Below are 21,305 nucleotides of genomic sequence, written 5' to 3'. Positions count from 1 at the left end.
GTCGATTGCAAGTGACTTCGTAATTTAGTTTCTTTTTTCTTGTCTTCACCACCTGGCTACTGTTGTAAAATGTTGAGAGATTCAAACAAAAAGTAATCAATAAATAGAACAAAATAAAAAATAATAAAGACTGCAAGTGACGTCGCTAGCGGAAGTGCAAGTGTCTGAGAGTGAAAGCCTGAGAGTGCAAGCGCCAGCTGCAGCCAGACCCTTTTGAAACAATGTGCAAAGTCATTGAAGAAACAGTAATAAAATATTAACAGAATTACATTCACCTTTCTTGTGTTGCATTATATTTATTAATCCTCTCCGCCTCCTCTTTCTTCTCCTCTAACCAGCGGTCGAGGAGCTGCTCGTTCTGGAGGTTTGTGGCCGTCAGCTCCTCTCTCAGTGAGCTGTGCTCCAGTCTCAGTGCTGTCAGTTCCTTTGATTGACACTCCAGCTGATACTCATATTCCTCTAGATCAGCCTTCAGACTGGAAGCCCCCTGGGCCAATACAACCGCTTCGGTCCTGTAGCGGGCAACTCTATGGCAGGAAGACACAGAGGCCTATTAGGACTGCTTGTCTTGATGATTTCGTCGTCTTTTTCAGGATGTACCTGGCTGTTTGACCTACTGTGAGTGACAATATTGTAACTCTGCCTCCTTCAGGTATATATTGCCAGTCAGATCTGAGATTTTCTGCTTGAGCTAGAATAAAGAGAAGAGGACGGATATTCAATCGTTAGTAGTAGTGATAGACTCTGGAAACTGATACATTATTTCAGGATTCTTTGAGGAATAATGTTCAAAAGAACAGGAAGTCTGTAACCTTATAAATGTCTTTATTGTCAGTTTTGATCAATTTAATGCATCCTTGTTGAATAAAAATGTCTTTTTTTTTTTTTTTTTTACTTTTTTTTCCTCCAAACTATTGAATGGTAGTGTGTCAGGGTTTACACCAAAATATTAGGCAGCACAACTGTTTTTAACATTGATAATTCTAAGAAAATAAAAGTTTACAGCGTAGCAAATCAGCATATTAGAATGAATTCGGAAGGATCATGTGACACTGAAGGAGTAAAATATATTCAAATATAAAAGTTACTGTAATAATATTTCACAACATCACTGTTCTTCACTGTATTTTTGATTGAATAAATGCAGCCTTGATAAGCATTAGAGACTTCTTTAAAAAAAAAAAAAAAACCTTATTATTTCAAACTTGCATCAGAATATATACTGAGAATAAATGTTGGAATAAATCTATTAAAAGTCCCAGTTAATGGCTTAATATGCTCAGAAACAAAAGAAGGTAAAAACAAATTTCATATAGATTAAGCAACTGAAACCTTAATTAAATGTACAAAAAAACATGTTATGCACAAAATCTCAAGATCTGGTGGGAAATAAATGATTAGTTTTAGCAATAAGGCAGTTTATTACTGATGTTTATTGGTTTTGAATATTACTCTCACCTGTTGATTAAGAAATTCCATCTCATTCACTCTCAAATAAAGGGTGCCGCCTTCATCTGGGCATCTAGAGCTTCCATTATCTTTGGAACTGAGTCAAATATGACAGTAAACAATACATTTAAATGTATGCATAATCTATTCCAATAAGTCAAGAAATCAAATCAGTTCTAAAATAGATGTCAGGCATTGTGTGTCTTACCTGAGTTTCGTGTGAATGGTCAGCATCTCCTCCAGCCTGGACACTGTCAGAGCATCCAGTCATTACTGAAGCACTACTGATTGCTTTTTTCTGTACATTTGACAGCATCTGTAATAAAACTCACCTTTGTCAAACAGGCCAGAGAAAGGATCTCTCTGCCTGTAGTCTCTGTGAAACAGCTCTGCCCGCACGTGACTCTTCCAGGATTCCATGATCTGTGGTGGAACTCAGTTGGACAATTCACTTGTTTTAGACGCTTATCTAATGTATTATTACAGCGTTTTCACATTAGATATTACGTGCAGTCCTAGATAACTAATTTCTGTTGCAGATTTTCTCAAGATGTTGCGCAAATGGCTTCAATTACTAGTTAAACATCATCCCTGTTTAGTTTTCTCCAACGCAGTCAGCGGGTTTCGCGTTCTGTGATTGTGTTCTTCTGCGGCTTCCGTAGTTCGCTAAACCGTGAGAGCGCTTCGTGTGCTACAGTGGCAGAATATCTCGTCAAATTTAGTTTACGGTGCATCAATATAGATGTATGTAATTTAGTTTTCAAACGTATAGATTAATGAAGTGCGTTTATAATTTTTCAGTAATTAAACTCTCGTATAACGTTAGCTAAAGCGCGCGCGTTTGTCTGCTGTTGATCATTCTGTTTGTTTGTAAGTGTTGAGCGCTTGTATTTTGTATGTTTATACTTATATTTTCTATTTTTTCTGTAGGTTGTGTGTTCGGAATGGCTAACGACAGGCTGAGGGCATTAGAAGATGTGGAGAAGGAGATAGCTTCAGTGCTGCAGAGCGCAGGTTTGTCACTTCATAAATGTATGCATGGATTTAATGTCAGTAATGCTTAATATGTGACCCTGGATATATTTGTAGCAATAGCCATGGGTCAAAATTATCGATTTTTCTTTTATGCCAAAAATAATTCGAATTTTAAGTAAAGATCATGTTCCAAGAAGATATTTTGTAAATTTCCTGAAATTTTGATTAGTAATATGCTTTGCTAAGAACTTAATTTGGACAACTCTAAAAGTGATTTTCTCAATATTTTGATTTTTTGCATCCTCAGATTCCAGATTTTCAAATAGTTGTATCTCAGCCAAATATTGTCCTATCCTAACAAACCATACATCAATGGAAAGCTTATTTATTCAGACACCGTGTCAAATTCTGGGATTTGGATTGCGATTGCATTGTCTTTAAATCATGATGAAATCGTATTAAATATGATAAAACATACAGAACTGACGTCCCTGCTGACGAAAAGAAGCTTAAACCAGCTTAAGATAGTCTGTTACTAAAGTCCTAGACTAGCCAAGCTGGTTTTAGCTGGTCATTCAAGGAATAACATATTCTGTTACACCAAATACACAAAATAATGATCTTTAAAAAAGCATCATATGACCCCTTTAAAATCAGTAAACAGACCATCTAGGCCAGACTGGGAGACCAGCAAACTGGATTAAGTTGATTGATTTATGTTGTTTTACATTAAATTGAGTTTTGTGACTGACATTACAAATATACATATTTAAACCTGATATTTACAGCTTTACAGTGATACTATTTAGAGTTTTGTATGTTTATTCAAGTACACAAATTGAATAGTAGCAATCTGTCTTTCAGGAACGATCGTGCTGGAGCTTTCTAAAGAGAAGGCCAATGCCAGTTTATTAGACCGACAGCTAAACCAGTTCCAGACCTCCGTCAACAGAGTTGAGAGTGAACTGAGTGCACAGATCCGGTATCTGACACAGGTGTGTTCTATGTGTGTTCACATCTATCTATCTATCTATCTATCTATCTATGTATCTGTCTGTGTATCTATCTGTCTGTGTATCTATCTGTCTGTGTATCTATCTATCTTATCTGTCTATCTATCTATCTATCTGTGTATCTCTTATCTGTCTATCTATCTGTCTGTGTATCTATCTATCTATCTTATCTGTGTATCTATCTATTTATCTGCGTGTCTATCTGTCTATCTGTATCTATCTATCTATCTATCTATCTCTGTGTATCTGTGTGTCTATCTATCTGTGTGTCTTGTCTATCTATCTGTGTGTCTATCTGTCTATCTATCTGTGTGTCTATCTATCTGTATCTATCTATCTGTGTGTCTATCTATCTGTGTGTCTATCTGTCTATCATCTATCTATCTGTCTATCTATCTGTGTGTCTATCTGTCTATATCTATCTGTGTATCTGTCTATCTGTGTATCTATATCTATCTGTCTGTCTGTCTGTCTGTCTGTCTGTCTGTCTATCTATCTGTGTATCTGTCATTCTTTCTATTGTTCTGTTGTTCCATCTGTCAATCATTTTATCAATCCATTAATGCTGTATATATGTATAAAACATAGAATTGGAAGAAACATTTGACTACCTCTGTGATGTGATGCACTAACTTCTGTTTCTTTTTTCTTTCTCTCTTCCTTTCTGTTTTTTGAGTAAAGGTGGTAACAGGTCAGCCTCACGAGGGATCGACATACTCAGCCAGAAAGGACTGTCAGATGGCCCTAAACCGTGCAGAATATGCCCGCGTCAAACTGGGAGAGCTGGGACGCACCTGCGAGATAATGCTTGATCCGCAGACATAAAGACCTATTAAATGGACTGTTGCATTGTAATATCTGCCAGCTGACTTCATAAGTATCTACACGCATCGAAACCTTTCTGAATCCCATCTACAAGCATCAACACTTTTTGTTCTTCATAATCTAAAGAAATTTTGTTTGACAAACTCAGTGATTTAAATATATTTCCCGTTGTAATATCACCAAAGCTTTTGTCTTATTGAGAAATGTTACAGGTTTTCTTATTTTCTGTTATCAATTTTTTATAGTTATGACAAAAGAACAATAAAAACATTTTTTCCACTAGTATTTTATTGAAGGGAACATAAGACTCTCCATTCACATATCTTACATTGTTCATCACAAATGTGATAATATCAAGTATACAACACAAGCGTGTACTTCAATAAAAGAATAGACATTTATATTACCACACAAATGTTTAAATATTGAAATTCAAAAAAAAAAGTCAAACATACACACATTCTACATGAACACCATCAAATATCATATTGACTCCTAGTGTTTTATAGTGTCTTTTAGGTTATTCATCAGAAGTCAACTATTAAAGACCTTCTGCTTGTTTTGTTTATTTATATCATAGGGAATGTGGAGCCGAAGATCTGAATATTTCTGAAAAATATAACACATAACATGCATATATACTGTTTTACATGATTATTTCAATATGTATTCATTACGCAATCAATATATCTAGTGTTTAGATTTTGACCTGAAGATGAACTGCCAAATATATCCATTTCAGACAATGTAACAGAACAGACTGTCCTCCAAGATCATTGAGAAGTCTTTTAAAAATAAATAATTATGAAAAATTGCTATTGAATTTGAAATTGTTTGGGTTTATGTGACCATGTACTCCTGGCGCTTGTTAAGGCGAACCTGACACAGAGACACAGCGCCGACACCTACGTAGATGGCAGCAGCAATGAAGCAGTTGATGCCGACTTGGTTGTAGAGTCCATAAATGTTCTGCGGTGGATTCTTGCTGTTGAAGATAAGAAAGCTCACAAGTAAACATTTGCGTGTAGAAATGCCATATTTGGCAGTTCTCATTCGATACATGTAGTCTATTCAAAGTCGTACTTACATTCATATACAACCATTCAAAAATTTAGGGTCGGTAAGTTGGTAATGCTGTTGAAATTAGTCTCGTATGATCACCAAGGCTGCATTTATTTGATTAAATATATAGTAATATTGTGAAATATTACAATTTAGGAGAACTATTTTCTATTTGAATATATTTTAATATGTAAATATAATTTATATAATAAATATAATTTATTCCTGTGATGGCAAAGTTGAATTTTAAGCATCATTACTCCACTCTTGAGTGTCACATGATCCTTCAGAAATCATTCTAATATGATGATTTGGCTCAAAAAAAACAATTCTTCTTATTATTTTGTGATGAAAGGAAAGTCCAAAAGGACAGCATTTATTTGAAATAGAATTTTTTCTTTGTCTTTACAGTCACTTTTAATTAAATGAATGTGCCCTTACTGGGTCAAAAAAATAAATCCTACTGACCCCCAAAAGGTAAATTGTCTTAATATATTTGATCAGATACCTCTCTAGAACATGACAGCATTAATATTTAAAGATGGGGGATAGTAACTTACTCATCACGGATGTCTTCCTCAGTAAAAGGAACATCTTCGATCAGCACAGCAGATTTTGCACTGAAGAAAATCCCCAACATTGACTGGAAAAAAAGCATAATAACAGGATTTTTTATTAATATTCAATATTACGACATTAGGTGGAATTAATTATGGATATTGGAACCCAATACATATCTATTAAAATACACACACACAAAGAAAAAGAAAAGAAAGAAAAGGTAAAAAGAATGTCATGTCAAGGCGGTAAAGAATAGCTATGTAGGCCTTTACATCCCATGATCCCAACACCTGCTGTTATATATAGTCCTCATATCAAGCTCCCGGTATATTCGACAGATAAATACATGACTGAACAAATCTGTCTATGCACATTTATTATAAATGTATGCCCTTTTCTATCAAAAAAATAAATATATCTAAACACAGCAATATTTACTATTATTATACAGGAAGAATGTTCCTGTCGTTGTAGCTACAGCTAGCAAGCAATGTCACGATGGTTATAATCCTTACCAGCATAATGACACCCCAGATGCTTAACACGATCCCACAGGCGGCCAACTTCGGCCCACAGAATAAAAGCGACGGCATTTTATCCGAAATCGCCCACCGATTCTTCCTCTCAAAAAAACCCAGGAAAAGGATGCTACATCCAGTCGGGATGATGTCTCCAGCTTTCTCTCGATCCAATCGACGGGATATAAATCGGCAGCACTCGGGTATGTTCGACTAGTTCCGGAAGCGCATTCGACTGCGCTCGGCTATTTTCGTATGGGTGTTGCGCAGATGGTGTGCAATCATTTGATTGGCTATGCACTGACCAATCACACGCCTCATTTTCGAACCGCATTGTACTCTGGGAATTTTTAGTTCGAACTATTATGTTCCGCTCATGCTGATTATAGAGCCATTTTTATTAGATATATAATAAAGATAAAGATATTTTCCTACGAATGGTCACTGGATGACTGCAGCCGTCATTTTAAACCGGTTTGATCGTTGTAGTTATTAAGCGCAGTTGACTGAGACTCGACTGGACTGTTGTTGTATTTGTCTCCACTCCAGCATGACTTCAGCTTCCACAAAGGTAAACATTTGCATTGTTTTGCATTATAAATATTCTTAAGTAAGCGATCAATCAAAAGCACATATACATGTCAATCAGGTGGGCGAGATCTTCTCGGCTGCAGGCGCTGCTTTCTCTAAACTGGGTGAACTGACCATGCAGCTGCATCCAGTGGCAGACTCCTCTCCTGCAGGGTGAGATGTGGTTTATGACCTGCTTTCCGCTCAAACCGCATCTTCTGCTGTATTTCAAATGTACCGTTGATGTTTAAGTATAGTCGATATTTCATAACTGACTTCTCTCAGAGCCAAATGGACCGACACGGAGATCGAGATGCTGCGTTCTGCAGTTCGCCGCTTCGGTGAAGATTTGAACGGCATCAGCTCAGTCATAAAAGAGCGGACAGTGTGAGTGTTTCTGAAGCTGTAGGTATGATAGAGTTACAGCTGGGTAATAGTAAGATGTTTTTTAATTACAATATATTAAATACTATATATTAATATTATTATTGATATATTAAATATTACAATTCTCAAACATTACATGTAATATAATTTAATTGTGTGGAATATAAAATGCATGATTTTTGTGACAGGATACATTTTCACATTTGTATTTTACATTGTCATTCAGTGTAACAATAGCTTATATACCAAAACATCTTGTCAGGCAAATTTAGAATAAGACTCATTAGATGACATTAATAGACTAAAACGAATTAACTGCAGTTTAAATCTTTACCAATCTTTGCCACTGTCTTTCAAATAACTAGGTTTTAACCATTTGTCAAAGACATTTTTTTTTTAATATATAATGAAATTTAGTATGATCACTTTTTCTTTTATACATTTTAATAAGTACAGGTCAGAATAAGCATGTTTTTTCATACATATATCTGTTACGCCGAATGACGATGGAACATTATTTCACCCATATTTTGACGTTTTATTTTCACAAACATTTTTTGAAATATTAAAGTAGACACTTGCATTTAATATGCTTTCTATGTATATAAAGTCTTTTTTGTCCATTTAAATGGATGCGGACACCAAAATGCCTTTGACCCATATATAAATATGATAAAGAATGATATCAGAAAGTCATTTATATATTCTGTGAAAGTTATGTATGGTGCCATCTTACCCCAGTAATTAAATAATTTTGCATTTTGTGCTCTAACAACTAAAATTAGCTGATGCATCATCACATGATAAACTAAATATAAATCAAATAATCTAAATATGTTACAATTTAAACGTAAATGCACATTGTTCTTAAAGGAATAGTTCATCTCAAAAATGAAAATTCTGTCATCATTTACGCAAGTCATTCCAAACCTGTACGAGTTTCTTTATGGAAGTCAATAGGGACCAACAACTGTTTAGTTCTTTAAAATTCTTCAAAATATATTCTTTTGTGTTCAACATATAATAAGAAAGAAACCTATACAGGTTAGGAATGACACGAGGGTAAGTAAACGATGACAGAATTTTCATTTTTGAGGTGAACTGTTCCTTTAAGGAGGACATCTTCCCCCATCTGACCCTATCTTACCCTAATGCACCACAAAAAAACTTTGTCTCTCTTTTTCCTTTCATCTTGTAGTGCCCAGATTAAGACCACAGTGAAAAGGAAGCTGTATGAGGACAGCAGGGTACCTCTCACTGCAGAGTCGCCTAAAAAAACCATGAAGAAAACCACAGTGACGCTACCGCCGCCTCCTGCATCAGTCGCCCCCACTGTTATCGCTGTGCCGACCTCGCAGGTTGTTGTGACAACTGGGTTGCAGAGTTCTTCATCTTTACAACCAGCAATAAAGAACCCTAAACCAGCAGGTGACTCAATTTCAATGAAAAAGGATAAATAATCAAACAAAATCCAAGCAGTGTGGTTATATGTCTGTCAGTGCACTTACACAGTTTGGCTGTCTATTATCAGATGTGACTCTGAGTGCTCTGAATGACTCTGATGTGAACAGTGATTTGGTGGATATCATGGGACTTGGAGAGGGTTCCACTAAAAAACCAAACTTTGACCAAGGTGAGTCACATTTTGAATGCATTGAAGGATAGAAATGAAAGAAAATGAAATGAAAATTCTGCCATCACTCACCCTTGTTATCATTCAAAAACATTTTATGGTTCATGTGCATTCATTATGAAGCTGGAAAACAGGGTTTTTGCAAGTCTTAATTCACCCCTCCAAAAATGAAGTAATGGCATTAAATCTTGCATGCACGGCAAAAAAATTAATATCTTCCTCTGTATTTTTGTCTTGTTTTCCAATACAAGTATCTAAACATCTTGAAAGCAAGATACATTTACTTCACATGCAAAATGAAGATAGTTGAAGTCTTGTTTTCTGAGAAATTGAACAAAATTAAGTTTATGCCTAAAGCAAGTATAAATATCCATCAATGGGGTCAGAAAATGTTTTCCATTTAAATTAAGTTGCTTTGTCTGAGCCCATTAGCAGATATTTGTTCTTGTTTTAATTGTAAATTCAATTCACTTTGATTTCACAGAAAACAGGACTTCCTATCTTATTGCTATTCATTGATTGAACAATCTATATATTTGCTCTGGAAAATATATTTGCTTTTACAAATACGTCGCAGAAGATAAAGTAAAAGGTATTTCCATGTTGTAGTTCAACTATATATTAAGTAATGGAAATCTGTTGGATGTTTTTTTTTTTTTCAAAATGCTGATGCATACTTATTGTGTGCTCCATAGACACATTTAGAGAACATATTGACGTTCCCTTTAATTTATTGCATGAATTTTCTTTAATTGGTCTTAAAATGGTCTTTAAAAAGTCTTAAATGTACCTTCATAAAACCTGCAGAAACCCTGTAAAACATTCATTCCATTCATTGTAATTGCATGTTTTTTATGCATTTCCTGCATTTTTTGTGTATTATTCAAAATTGTTTCACAGATACTGATATCACAAATAACATGAAGGTGACTACATGGTGACAGAGTTTTCATTTTGGGGTAAATGAATGCATAGGAACAAAGTGTGTTGATTAAATGTTACATTTTCTTTCTTTTTTCTGGCAGAGAGCTTGAATCTGGACTCCAGTCTTATAATGAACTCCAGTGATCTGCCTCTGCTGTCCCGCTGATCTTCACTTGTCAGTCGAAGTGATATTCAGGTGCAACGGGGGGAGCAAAGATGACCAAGCTTGATCATTGCTGTACACCTCTACCACCTTTTCTGCTGTGGCTTCAAACAGCACCAGATCTGTACTACATCGCCAACCATTCTCTACCCACGTTAGTGAAGATGAAGTATTACTCCATGAAAAATAACGGCATCCTTAGCTCTTATTATGCAGCAAAAATAGATAATGGAATTATGTTTTTAGTGGTTCATGTTGTGTGATCTGATCTGCCCACAGCTGAAAAGGGGTTTACAGGACAGTGGTCAAACTACTTGTAAAAATCCTTCCTTTTTTAATTATTAGGCCCTTTTGGCTGAAGTAAAGCTTTGTGAAGTGAAGTGAGATGCTGCTTGTAATGAAACAACATCAAAAATAGTTTCAGGAAAATTTTACCATTTTCTTTCACTGCCACTGTATTAGGTGCAGCTTCTATTCTATGTATATATATTATTTTTTTACCATTACAGAATAATTAAACAGGTCATTTCAACAGCAAACATAAGACATGCCTGCTTAAATTTTATATGTCCAAATCATCCTGTCATACAATTTCTTGGCTCGGCATAAAAAGACAGCATACAAATCAATAAAATTCGTTTTTATTATGATCTTTTTCTTAAGAATATATGGTATAATATACATTTTATGGTAAATGAGATTTCTTCTCTGATAAATGGACATTCATCATGGGCGACTGAGAGGGAATAAATGTACTTTTGCTACCAATATGTCAAAAAATATCCATCTTTCACTTAATTTTTCTGGCTTCCAGAATATATTTACAACTTGAACGAAATCTATCGGCTTTGGCATTTCTTTACAATGTTTTTCGTGCGGTCACACAATCCATTTAGTTTCTTCACAACACCACTCAATCATTTAAGGAGAACAAAGAAAGGACAAATCGTGATTCTCTCTCTCTGACAAACGGATACAACAGAACCTGTCATAATAAGTGTATGGCAAATCTGAAAAAGAAATGACATGGTACTTATTCTACAAATGATTCAGAACAAACAGCTGTCAAGTCTTCCATTCAGGTTCTTGATACATACCTGGAACTGATTATCCCGATGAACTTGACATACTAATTCCAGCAACTTTAATGCATATTGCACATTTGTAATCACTTTTAAAGACCCATAAACATTGGTATCAAACTTTGAAATCTCAAGGACCCCAACAACTGGAAATTGCAAATGACAGTGCAAGTAACTTTGGAATTAAAACTAAAGCTGTAAGGCATTATCACTGAATTAAAAAATGAAATGAGTAAAAATAAAAGGCAATGGCATTATATCGAAGAATGAGCTGCATTCCTCCAGATATATGAATATGGAAACAGAGGAACGGCTTCAAATGTCTGATGTGCAACTTTAGAGACCGACAAGCTGCCGGTGTCCATACAATAAAAACTTTAGGAATCAAGAATTATGACAATGAAGTACATACTGCTACCAGAGCCTTTACACATTCATAAATAATGTAACATGCACCACAATCAACATCGTTTGCATAATGCTGTGAAGTATCATGGTAGATTTGCTTTAGAAGGGCTTCCAGTTCAATTAACTGCAGCGTGTCACTTTTTGGATAATACATTTTCTTAATAAAATCCATCCAGCTCAAACACCACAATTAAAGCCACAATCCAGAACTGCTGCTTTTACAGAAAAATCAGATCGACTTCAAAGATCTGAAAATATTTCCCAAGTGAAAGGATTCAAACATTACAAAACAAGACCCATTACAATAAAAGTAAATATGATCCCACTCATGTAACAGCAACATTGATATCTAACACTGTGCAAACAGTACAAGAGGAAGAGTATGATATCCACTAAAACCGTGAGTGTATCTATGTAGAAACGTGTTTTGTAATGCAACAGCTCATCCCTTGCAAGTATCTTAAGTCCTCAATTTCTGTACATAATTCACAACGTTTAGGAGGGAAAAACAGTTTGACTAATGATTTTGACACTATGTCGTTACTAGGCTCTAGGTCAGTTTTCGATGTGGACTTTTAACTGAAAGTGCTTAGCGTATACAACAACAACAACGGATTGTAGATGCGAAGTGAGACATCTAGTCTTTACAGTACATGTTTTACAGGAATAGTTCAACCAAAAATTAAGATTTGCTGATCATTTTTTCTCATCCTCAGGCCATCCAAGATGTAGAAGAGTTTGTTTCTTCATTGGAACAGATTTGGAGAAGTTTAGCATTAAATCACTTACTCACCAATGGATCCTCTGCAGTGAATGGGTGCCATCAGAATGAGAATCCAAACAGCTGATAAAAACATTACAATAATCCACAAGTAATCCACACAACTCCAGTCCATCAATAAACATCTTTTAAAGCAAAAATCTGCTTGTTTGTAAGAAACAAATCCATCAAGGCATTTTAACTTTATACCATCTCTTCTGGATTATTGTGATGTTTTTATCAGCTGTTTGGACTCTCATTCTAATGGCACCCATTCACTGCAGAGGATCCATTGGTGAGCATGTGATGTAATGCGAAACCTCTCCAGATCTGATCTGATGAAGAAACAAACTCATCTATACTGGATGGCCTGAGGGTGAGTAAATTGTCAGCAAATGAATTTTTGGGTGAACTATTTCTTTAAGTAAGCGATAAGCGAATCAAAATATGGGAGTTGCCTGGTATCGTTTCCAATGATTTAAAGAATATTTTTCAAACTCAAAAAGTTCAGTCCAAGCTAAAAGCTATATGGAAAAATAAACATATTTACAGACTCGGATAAACGCAAGATAGAAACACAAGATTAATACCTACCAAAATAATATTCGATTATTCACATATTTATACACATTTATACAAAAAGTTGACATCTATGGCCAACTGATTTTAATACTCTCTATTCCTTAGTCCTTTTTTCTACGCATTCTGGACATTTTACCAGACCGTTGGACCCTGTTAATGGAAGCTGAAGATGTACCAAGATACAAAAATGTTTTGCCACAACTCGAGGAAAACGAAAGGAGCAAAACTGGTCTTTCTTTTGAGTCTGTAAACTAAGGAAAGGGTCTAACCTGAACACTTTCATTGCAAATGTGTTATTGCAGATACTATTTCATATATACAGCAAACTATTCTGTAGGCACCGAAGTTCCATAATTATTCACAAATTACATGATAGCCTGCAGCATCCATGTTGTCATGTCAGATACATCCAGAGATTTTGTCTTCTTATATTGCATCTTGAAATCAAAGTAACAACTAGTTCGAATTTCCTTCAGAAGTGATTGAGCTGAAATACTCTATTCAAAGCACCAAATTAAAAGCAGGAAAACAAAAAGGGACAGAACTGAGATTAGGTTGAAATTTGGTCTTCATTTTTCAACACCTTGCATCCAAAGCTCTACAAGGTGATGATGTGATGAATACTGGGGTTTAGATGCTGGGGTGGTGAGAGGTGAAGGGGGGCGGAGGGGAGAGGGACAGGGGGGTGGCCTGGGTGTTTGAACCAACAGGAGCAGTCCCAGAGGAAGAGTCCACTGACTGGGAAACACTGTATGTATGAAGAGATTCATTAAGTGCTGAAGTAGATCACATAATGAAGCACGAGATTCTGTTCCGTTTATTATTTAAGCATCATTGTAAGACTCACCTGACTGTGTAACTGGTTATGTGAGCAGGGTCTGTGACTCCAGCGACAAAGAGCTTTTTGGGCGGACCGTCCGATTCCACTCCACCTGAGTAGAGGAAATGGGGGAAAAAAAAACAGACAGATAATGTAATATGACAACAAAATCACTGGAGAAACTGATTAAAAGATGGGAATTTTAATACTGGAACTGAATGATGCTGCCTGCAACAAACAAACAGCATCACTAGTGTAGCTCGATTCACAAACTAGTTGATTCTTTTGAATAAATCAGTCAAAATTACAACAAAATGACTCACTAAGTTTCTGATGACTCATTAAGTTTTAAACTCGAGTATTTTCACCATGTGTTACATGAAATGAACCAAGAACCGTTACTATGTACTTATGAAATGCAATGCCAAAAAGTAACAATACAGAAAATGTATCCTTAGAATTACACAACACTACCATTCAAAAGTTTGAGGTCAGTGATAAAAAAAAAAAAAATTATATTCAGTCAGAATGCATTAAATTGATCAAAAATGACAGTAAAAATTGTTTATAATTTTAAAACTTTAAATTTTATTTTAAATGAATGCTGTTCTTTTCAGCTTTCTATTCATCAAAGAGTCCTGAGAAAAAAAATCGGTCACTGTTTCCACAAAAATATTATTTTTTTTTAACATTGATAATAATAAGTAATTTTTCTTCAGCACCAAATTAAACCGCATATTAGAATGGTTTATTAGAATGGGGGGGTCATGTGACACTGAAAACTGGAGTAAATTCAGCTTTGCTATTCCATTAATCAATTACATTTTTATTTTAAGTTGTTATATTTCATAATATTACTGTTTTACTGTATTTTTGATCAAATAAATACAGCCTTGGTAAGCAAAGCTTTTTTTTCCTTCAAAAAAACATTAAAAATCTTACCAGCCCTGAACTTTTGAATGGTAGTTTTACTTCATACAAAAAAGATACTACCAATAAAATATTAAAAGTTCTAGTAATAAAAATTCTTTCATTGTATTCATTAGGATTCCTGTCCTTTCTGATAAGTTTCTAATGTTCTTTTTCAAATGCATTTAGAAGAAACAGGTTATAAATCATTACCTTTCCTTTTCAAAGGTGCAACTGATGGCCATCTCACTCCAGAGCTCACAGATCCTCTGTTCATTCAAAAACAAATCAAAATCTTTGTTCAGAAAAGATATTTGTGTCTCTTGTATTTTGAAACAACTAAATATGAGACCAAATTCCTGCTGGTATTGACATTTGAAGGATATACATTCTAATACTGTAGTTTTACTCAGGCCTACCCTCGAAACCTCCGAGTTGGACTGGGTGAGGAATTAGGAGTGACACCGCTGTCCTGGGAATGGAATCCCTGCATGGGACGTACAGAGGTGAATAACAATAACGACAATGGATTGAAACTGATGACCTGAAACCCAAAGAGAAATACTCACTGGAGACAGATGGTCATGCCAATGACTGGCAGGAGGGAAGGGAACAGCAGGCGAGGCACTTAGATGAGAGGAAATCAAGTTAAAATAAGTGAATATTTTGATAACATACATAACCCTTTCATTTATGCACAATTTTGTGTTTGGTTACCTTAGTCTCTGTAAACTTCCTCTCAAAGTGAGTTCCATATTCTCAATCTAGACGACAAACATTGTTCAATAAAACATCACTTGACTGAATTAATGTTTCTTTAGATACAAAACAATTGTGCCTACTAATAAATCTCTTCACAAAACTACAATGGATTCTTTCTATCTCTTTTAATTTGAAAGTTAATGCAGGCAACAGGTACTCAACATACTCATGAACTCGTTACTGTTTAAAAGCATCACAGAATCGATTCTATAGTTATCACCTGTCTCTTGTGTTCGGATCTCTCACAAGACAGCGAGAATGGGGACAGAGGAAGGGTCTGTAACACAAATGAGTTATTTAGGTTTATTCGAAGTTTTTAGAAAACTAAATGCCCAAAACTGATATTCACAAACCATCTGAACACTCACCCGTGAGGGACAGCTTGGGTTCACAGAAACGCTGCTCCGACGATACCGAGTCGAACTATTAGAGCTGAATACTGTCGTCCCATCACTGCAGCACCAGCAAACAAGAGTTTAGTTTAAAAGAATGTTTTGGGATTCAATTATTTATCTACATGATTCAGTAGTGTATATTGCTGTTTTAAATGAATTCACAAGGTAATGAATATTGGGTTGCAGCAGTCATTGCAGTTCCCTCACCTGACGTTCGTGATCATGGGGGCGCTGTTGGACCTTCGGAGGGCTCCTCCTGCGCCTGCGCACTGGTCCACCTCCATCCTCTCCATAGCTCGTCCTCTGGCGCCGGGACTGCGCGTCACCCACGGCCGGCCTGAACGCGACCTGACGCGGCCTTACCCCCAAATCTCACCCGGCAAAAGCCCGACCAGCAGGCCTCACGCCAAAATACCCGATCCAATTTAACTGAGTGGACTGCTTTCCCGTGTCTATCGCATTTTGTTGAAGATTTTAAACGAAATAGTGTCAGCTTGATACACTAATTTAAAGAACAGATGTGAGCTCGAGCCACAGCTGGTTTATCGGATCGCACTCAAACTTAGTATAAACTCCTCAGGTTGATTTCGTCGGCGTAAACATGAAGCAAATACAGTTATTTCTGTGCATTAAAGAGACTTTTCGTATTCAGTCCACAAGTTAGGTATATTCAGCACTATTTCCAATGCAAAGCCACCAACTCGACAAGGTCCTTTAGCTTTTTAATCCAATCCAATTTATCCGAACAGAGCAAATAAAAAATCGAAAAGCAAAAACAGCACATAAGCGAATTAACACGGATCAAAGTAGTCAGAAAACAAGCTTTCGGGTCTTTTCGGTCAAATGTTGCGATAAAGGTGAAGCTTTCTGCCACGGCTTATTTTTTCAAGTTTACCTGCTAACGTTAGTTTGTAAAGCAGTCGGAAAAATGACATAACACCATCCCGATCAAACATGTGATCGTCGGCTCTGTCGGTGAAGGCATCCTCAGCTGAAAGTGTCTGCTGATACAGTCCGAAACCCGGGATACATTAAAAGTTTTCGGTCATTTCTTAATTTAGAAAATAAAACATATTTCCCGCAACCAAATAGAGATTGTGCATCCCCTTGTACAACAGCGCCTCGCTCTGGTAGACAAGAGAATTGCACAGAGATAAAGCACTGTGCTCAAGAGAAGTGAGTATGTGGCGTGCAACTATTTACTGCGTATTCTTTCGCCAATTATTCTGGCCTTAATGCAAGATATATAGAGTTTGCTTTTGAGATGTGTCTGAGATGTGTTTTGCTTGTCAAGTGTCACCTTGGGATGCATGACAGTCATACTAAACCATCATACATCAGTAATGCACTACAAAACTGTATTTGGACAAGGTAAACGTGTATATAAAGTTTAATTAAGCTTTTGATGTTTGTAAATGTAGTATATGTAAAAAAAAGAAAAGAAAAAAGATTGTTCATGATTCCTAATGCATTAACTAATTTTAACAAATCAAATCAACCCCTTTGTAAAGGGCTACCAAGTAAATTATGTCAATGTTAATTACATTATAACAAATAATAAAATTTCATGGTAACTTTTTATGGATTTCACACTCTTACATATTCAAGATTAACCATTTACCATAACCGTAGTGAATTCTATCACAACATTCATAAAACAAATATCTACAGTTGTTTATGAAGTGGTGAATTCTTATAAATTTTACACTCCTACATATTCATGCCTAATCACAACGGTAGTCTGAAAGTGTGTGTGTGTTCAAGGTAAACATCAATTTAAACAAAATAAAATGAAGTTATGTATAAAATGTAATCTATCAGCGTGAACAATATTCATAAAAAACAAATGTATGGTGTTGCTTATGAATTAGTGAATGTTTAGGAATTGCAATCCAAGCAGAAAAGAAGCATGGTCATTTACAATGAGCTGAAAGTATGTGATTTTTTAAGTTTGATTTGGAAAAAGTTTGTTTTTTATTTTTAAGATACATTAAAATTAGTTTTTATTCAATACAGGATCTTTATTCAATTGTAAAAGTATGTGCAGTTCGACAGTTTCAGGATCTCGACAGCATACAGGTCATATTAGTCTTGCTAATAGTGTGAGCAAATCGGTTTAATTGTCACAAGATGTCAATTAGTAACTTTTTGCTTCCTGTTTCTTTTGTATTATTATTTTGGCCTGTTGACTGTACTTTACTTCTAGTCAGTCAGCAATTAATAACTTATTTTGTGCATAAGAAATGCCAGTTTTATACTTTCATAAATTCTTATTTCAATATTATTTACTGATTCCATTTTTTTTTTACTCACCAACTCCAAAAACATTATGTTTAAAAGAGATACTTGGTCACAAACTAACATAAAACATACAGCAATACTCAAGATTGTGTGAAATTGCTCAGTAGCATGAATGAATAATAAATAAAATTAAAAGTAGGTCTGTCCCATAGAGACTGTGCATCTATGTTATTCCTTAAGATTTCGAGTCACTTTCATGAGCTTCCTCTGCTTTATGTGAATTGCCTTGCTCTTGATCCTCAGCCTCTTTCTGTCCTCCAAGAATCTGTAAAGGCCAGAGCAGGTGGGTGTTGTGACCACCGCTGGTCCGTCCACAGCACGCTAAGCTTTTGTCTCCTGTTAAGAAATAAAGGAGTGCATTGAGCCAGGAATTGCAGGAAGCCAGCGGCCGAGTGATCTTGTAGCAAATGGAAACCATCCGCATGGTTTGGCACTCGATGGCCTTGGTTTCCTTGAGGACGAGGAAGAGCGTGCGTGTGATGTGGAAGGGCAGGAAGCACAGCGCGAACAGGATGGTGATGGTGATGATGGTTTTAATGGACTTGCGCCGCCTGTTGAGGTACGGTGCATGTGGAGAGCCAGAGATGGACACGGACGTCCTGTCTTTGACCCCTTCGACCCCGCCGCACATTCCCCCTTCCTCTTGCACCTGGGGCTGGGAGTGAAGCGTTTGGAAGATGGTCCGCACCACCTGCGAATAACACCATGCAATGACAATAAAAGGGAAGAAGAAGCCCAGAAGGTGTAGAACGATTCCATAAGGCACGTATTCGGAAAACTCACTATCAATTGCGTCATCCCAACAGTTCCTATATACCTCCACCTCGACTTTTCCAGCATCTCCACTACTTTCCGACCAAGAATCGGTTCCTTCGTTCACCCCACCTCCGATTTTCCTCAAAACATCCCCTGTTTTGGCAAACCGGACGATTGGGCATGTAAGGATGAACACTATGACCCAAACAGTTGCGCAAATGCCCCTAACCGCCCGCTTGCTCTCCAAAGCAATGTTTCTGATCGGATGACAGATTCCCATGTAGCGATGGACGGATATACAGGTGAGGAAGAAGATGCTGCAGTATAGGTTGAAGTAAAACAAGAAACGCACCAGCCTGCACATGAAGTCTCCAAAAACCCAATGGTCACGCATCACATAGCTGGCCACGAGGAACGGCAGCGAGAAGCTGTACATCAGATCCGTGGAGGCCAGATTGACCATGTAGATCAGCGAAGTGTTCCACTGACGGCCGTTCCTGCACCGGTAGGACCGAAGGAGGACGGTGGAGTTCAGGACGAGGCTGAGCAAGAAGGTCAAGGAGTAGCACAGAGGCAAGATGATGTACTTGTAGGACTCGTCGATGCTGCAGCTGTGCGTTGTGCTGTGGTTATGAACATCTGGCTGCAGTGATACGTTGGAGATTGAAGTCGTGGTCTTCATGATCAGCTGTCCTTGATCTTGTTACCACAGAGCCACATCACTGTCTTCTCGAGACCTCTTCAGCTACACATTCTTCAGCCTTCAGGATATCCTGTGAGGACATCGCTCCAAAATGGAGAAAACAGAGGAGCGTTATATGTGATTGCATTGTAAATCTGGACTTTCTTGTAGTCCGTCCTATAGTTTATTTCCAAGCAAACTGCAGGTTGACCAATGACTCAGTCCTTCAACTTTATCTGTCTATAGTGCTGAATCGGCCTCTTCTGGTCTATTACCCCATCAATCAGTAACAAACTATTCCGTAAACCCTTCATTCATCTTTCCATCCCCCATTTTTTGAGTCCCATGTACAGTATTAGACGAGTTCTTTCGCACTGCGGTTTTTCTTCACACAAATTAAGAGGTATCAACACGCACCACTTCCTGACCCAACTGACCCCGTTTGCAATGAAAACTGCAAAGCGTGTGCATTAAGATGCCTAATTTATGGCTAGACATGGCTGATGCATTCATCTATATGCATAGTGCCTACATAACATGGAGCAGTAATGACAAAGTCTCCATGTTTGGTTCATAAAACACTTGAGTTTGTTTAATGAATATGCTTGTGTACTACAGAGGCAGTTTTGGTATTACAATATCATGTGTCCTTGCAGGTATGTTCCAGTAAATAATTAATTCCCATTCATTCAGACAAGAAATGCTGATCGGAAACCCAATGCAGCGTGCAGTTCAACACAAAACCGTACATATTGATTATAAACACCTTGATTTGATTATTAAGTTAGAAAATGTAAACTAGAAAAAATGTGATAGTATTATAGAGATTGAAATGACTGGATAGGTCATCCTTATTCATTTAAAGCTATTTTCTTTTTATAGCATTAAAGCAAAGTTTGTTCTGATACATGTAGACCATTGAAAGTAGATCTAAATGAAATATCTTACCTGCTTAAAGGTCGAGAAAAAAGGTAACTTGAATGTGCAGCCAAAATGCATTAATTTCTTCACGCATTTGATAAAAGGTCAGGACGAAAAGTTCAGTACTTTTTGCTGCACTTCTTGAACTACAGTCTCTGTGTACAAATTACTTTCTCAGTTTGGTATCCAGATCTGCTAGGTTTTACTAATCAGTAATTCTGTGTGCTTTCTTCTTTTCTCTCTGGTCTCTGTGCCCTCTCTCGCTCCCTCGCTGTTCACTGTGCATGAATGGTCAGTCAGCTGAGCTGCATGCAGTTGAGTACATTTATGTACAGCAATCTAACGGAAACACACAGGTTATGTAAAACATACCAGGGCTAAACAAGTTTTGTCTTATGAACCCCCATAACTCTCACCAGTAACACTCAAGTAGTCATTCATTAACATCAAACCAAATATTTTTTCTATTAACTCATATTATACTGTTTATAATATTGCATTGTCATTAATGGAATAGTTGACCCAGAAATGAAAATTTGCAGAAAATGTACTCACCATCCGAGATGTAGATGAGTTTGTTTCTTCATTGAAACAGATTTGGAGAAATTCAGCATTACATCACTTGCTCACCCATGGATCCTCTACAGTGAATGGGTGCCATCAGAATGAGAGTCCAAACAGCTGGTAAAAACATCTCAATAATCCACACAACTCTAGCTCATCAATAAAGATGTATTAAAACAAAAAGCTGCATGTATGTAGCAAACAAAGAATTTAAGGCATTTTAACTTTATACCATCACTTCTGGATTATTGTGATGTTTTTATCAGCTGTTTGAACTCTCATT

The 21,305-nt window shown here is 36.6% G+C and overlaps 5 protein-coding genes and 1 pseudogene across 10 annotated transcripts; 2 read left to right on the top strand and 4 right to left on the bottom strand.

The window, feature by feature from the left end:
* LOC107702798 (autophagy-related protein 16-1-like) overlaps nt 1–1,877 on the bottom strand; it is a 2,492-nt pseudogene extending 615 nt beyond the window's left edge.
* On the top strand, nt 521–4,541 carry LOC107702800 (mediator of RNA polymerase II transcription subunit 11-like). 6 transcript variants are annotated; one of them, XM_016505217.1, is made up of 4 exons: nt 521–618; nt 2,380–2,463; nt 3,289–3,419; nt 4,119–4,541. In XM_016505217.1, exons 2-4 carry the CDS (start codon nt 2,394–2,396, stop codon nt 4,260–4,262), a joined length of 345 nt encoding a protein of 114 aa, XP_016360703.1. In that variant the 5' UTR covers nt 521–618; nt 2,380–2,393; the 3' UTR covers nt 4,263–4,541. The 6 variants fall into 6 exon arrangements, with proteins under 6 accessions (XP_016360703.1, XP_016360704.1, XP_016360701.1 ...); XM_016505218.1 differs by having other exon boundaries at nt 521–652; XM_016505215.1 differs by lacking the exon at nt 521–618 and adding an exon at nt 1,801–1,877.
* LOC107702801 (ribonuclease, RNase K b) lies at nt 4,533–6,614 on the bottom strand. The gene is made up of 3 exons (XM_016505221.1): nt 6,401–6,614; nt 5,885–5,967; nt 4,533–5,247 (listed from the first exon to the last, which is right to left on the bottom strand). The coding sequence occupies exons 1-3, from the start codon at nt 6,476–6,478 to the stop codon at nt 5,103–5,105; spliced, it is 306 nt and encodes a 101-aa protein (XP_016360707.1). The 5' UTR covers nt 6,479–6,614; the 3' UTR covers nt 4,533–5,102.
* A 107-nt stretch (nt 6,615–6,721) lies between these two features.
* Nucleotides 6,722–12,280, top strand: LOC107702799 (chromatin complexes subunit BAP18-like). Its single transcript, XM_016505213.1, has 6 exons — nt 6,722–6,974; nt 7,053–7,147; nt 7,259–7,360; nt 8,559–8,788; nt 8,892–8,993; nt 10,019–12,280. The coding sequence occupies exons 1-6, from the start codon at nt 6,954–6,956 to the stop codon at nt 10,081–10,083; spliced, it is 615 nt and encodes a 204-aa protein (XP_016360699.1). The 5' UTR covers nt 6,722–6,953; the 3' UTR covers nt 10,084–12,280.
* Nucleotides 12,281–12,698: 418 nt separating this feature from the next.
* Nucleotides 12,699–16,916, bottom strand: LOC107702789 (protein FAM122A-like). The gene is made up of 9 exons (XM_016505203.1): nt 16,006–16,916; nt 15,772–15,856; nt 15,624–15,680; nt 15,359–15,405; nt 15,211–15,268; nt 15,061–15,128; nt 14,855–14,910; nt 13,760–13,844; nt 12,699–13,660 (listed from the first exon to the last, which is right to left on the bottom strand). Exons 1-9 carry the CDS (start codon nt 16,089–16,091, stop codon nt 13,543–13,545), a joined length of 660 nt encoding a protein of 219 aa, XP_016360689.1. The 5' UTR covers nt 16,092–16,916; the 3' UTR covers nt 12,699–13,542.
* A 1,358-nt stretch (nt 16,917–18,274) lies between these two features.
* LOC107702788 (P2Y purinoceptor 3-like) lies at nt 18,275–19,537 on the bottom strand. Its single transcript, XM_016505202.1, has one exon. It carries the CDS (start codon nt 19,535–19,537, stop codon nt 18,275–18,277), a length of 1,263 nt encoding a protein of 420 aa, XP_016360688.1.
* Nucleotides 19,538–21,305: the final 1,768 nt, after the last annotated feature.

The sequence above is a fragment of the Sinocyclocheilus anshuiensis genome, unplaced genomic scaffold, assembly GCF_001515605.1.
Source record: "Sinocyclocheilus anshuiensis isolate Anshui unplaced genomic scaffold, SAMN03320099.WGS_v1.1 scaffold1035, whole genome shotgun sequence".
In the NCBI taxonomy this organism is placed as follows: domain Eukaryota; kingdom Metazoa; phylum Chordata; class Actinopteri; order Cypriniformes; family Cyprinidae; genus Sinocyclocheilus; species Sinocyclocheilus anshuiensis.
This window is presented reverse-complemented; position numbering and strand designations above follow the sequence as displayed.

Bases quoted from the DNA above. Each gene is read 5' to 3' on its own strand.
- LOC107702789 (XM_016505203.1), bottom strand. From the start codon at position 16,091: ATGGAGAGGATGGAGGTGGACCAGTGCGCAGGCGCAGGAGGAGCCCTC. The intron at 15,857-16,005 runs GTGAGGGAACTG...CTGGTGCTGCAG, and splicing joins CCCATGATCACGAACGTCAG to TGATGGGACGACAGTATTCA. The intron at 13,845-14,854 runs GTAATGATTTAT...TCCTCTACTCAG, and splicing joins TGCACCTTTGAAAAGGAAAG to GTGGAGTGGAATCGGACGGT.
- LOC107702788 (XM_016505202.1), bottom strand. From the start codon at position 19,537: ATGAAGACCACGACTTCAATCTCCAACGTATCACTGCAGCCAGATGTT.
- LOC107702800 (XM_016505215.1), top strand. The intron at 2,464-3,288 runs GTTTGTCACTTC...TCTGTCTTTCAG, and splicing joins TTCAGTGCTGCAGAGCGCAG to GAACGATCGTGCTGGAGCTT. The intron at 3,420-4,118 runs GTGTGTTCTATG...TTTTGAGTAAAG, and splicing joins AGATCCGGTATCTGACACAG to GTGGTAACAGGTCAGCCTCA.
- LOC107702801 (XM_016505221.1), bottom strand. From the start codon at position 6,478: ATGCCGTCGCTTTTATTCTGTGGGCCGAAGTTGGCCGCCTGTGGGATC. The intron at 5,968-6,400 runs GTAAGGATTATA...CTTTTTTTCCAG, and splicing joins TCTGGGGTGTCATTATGCTG to TCAATGTTGGGGATTTTCTT. The intron at 5,248-5,884 runs GTAAGTTACTAT...TATCTTCAACAG, and splicing joins GAGGAAGACATCCGTGATGA to CAAGAATCCACCGCAGAACA.
- LOC107702799 (XM_016505213.1), top strand. From the start codon at position 6,954: ATGACTTCAGCTTCCACAAAG. The intron at 7,148-7,258 runs GTGAGATGTGGT...GACTTCTCTCAG, and splicing joins GCAGACTCCTCTCCTGCAGG to AGCCAAATGGACCGACACGG. The intron at 8,789-8,891 runs GTGACTCAATTT...GTCTATTATCAG, and splicing joins AAAGAACCCTAAACCAGCAG to ATGTGACTCTGAGTGCTCTG.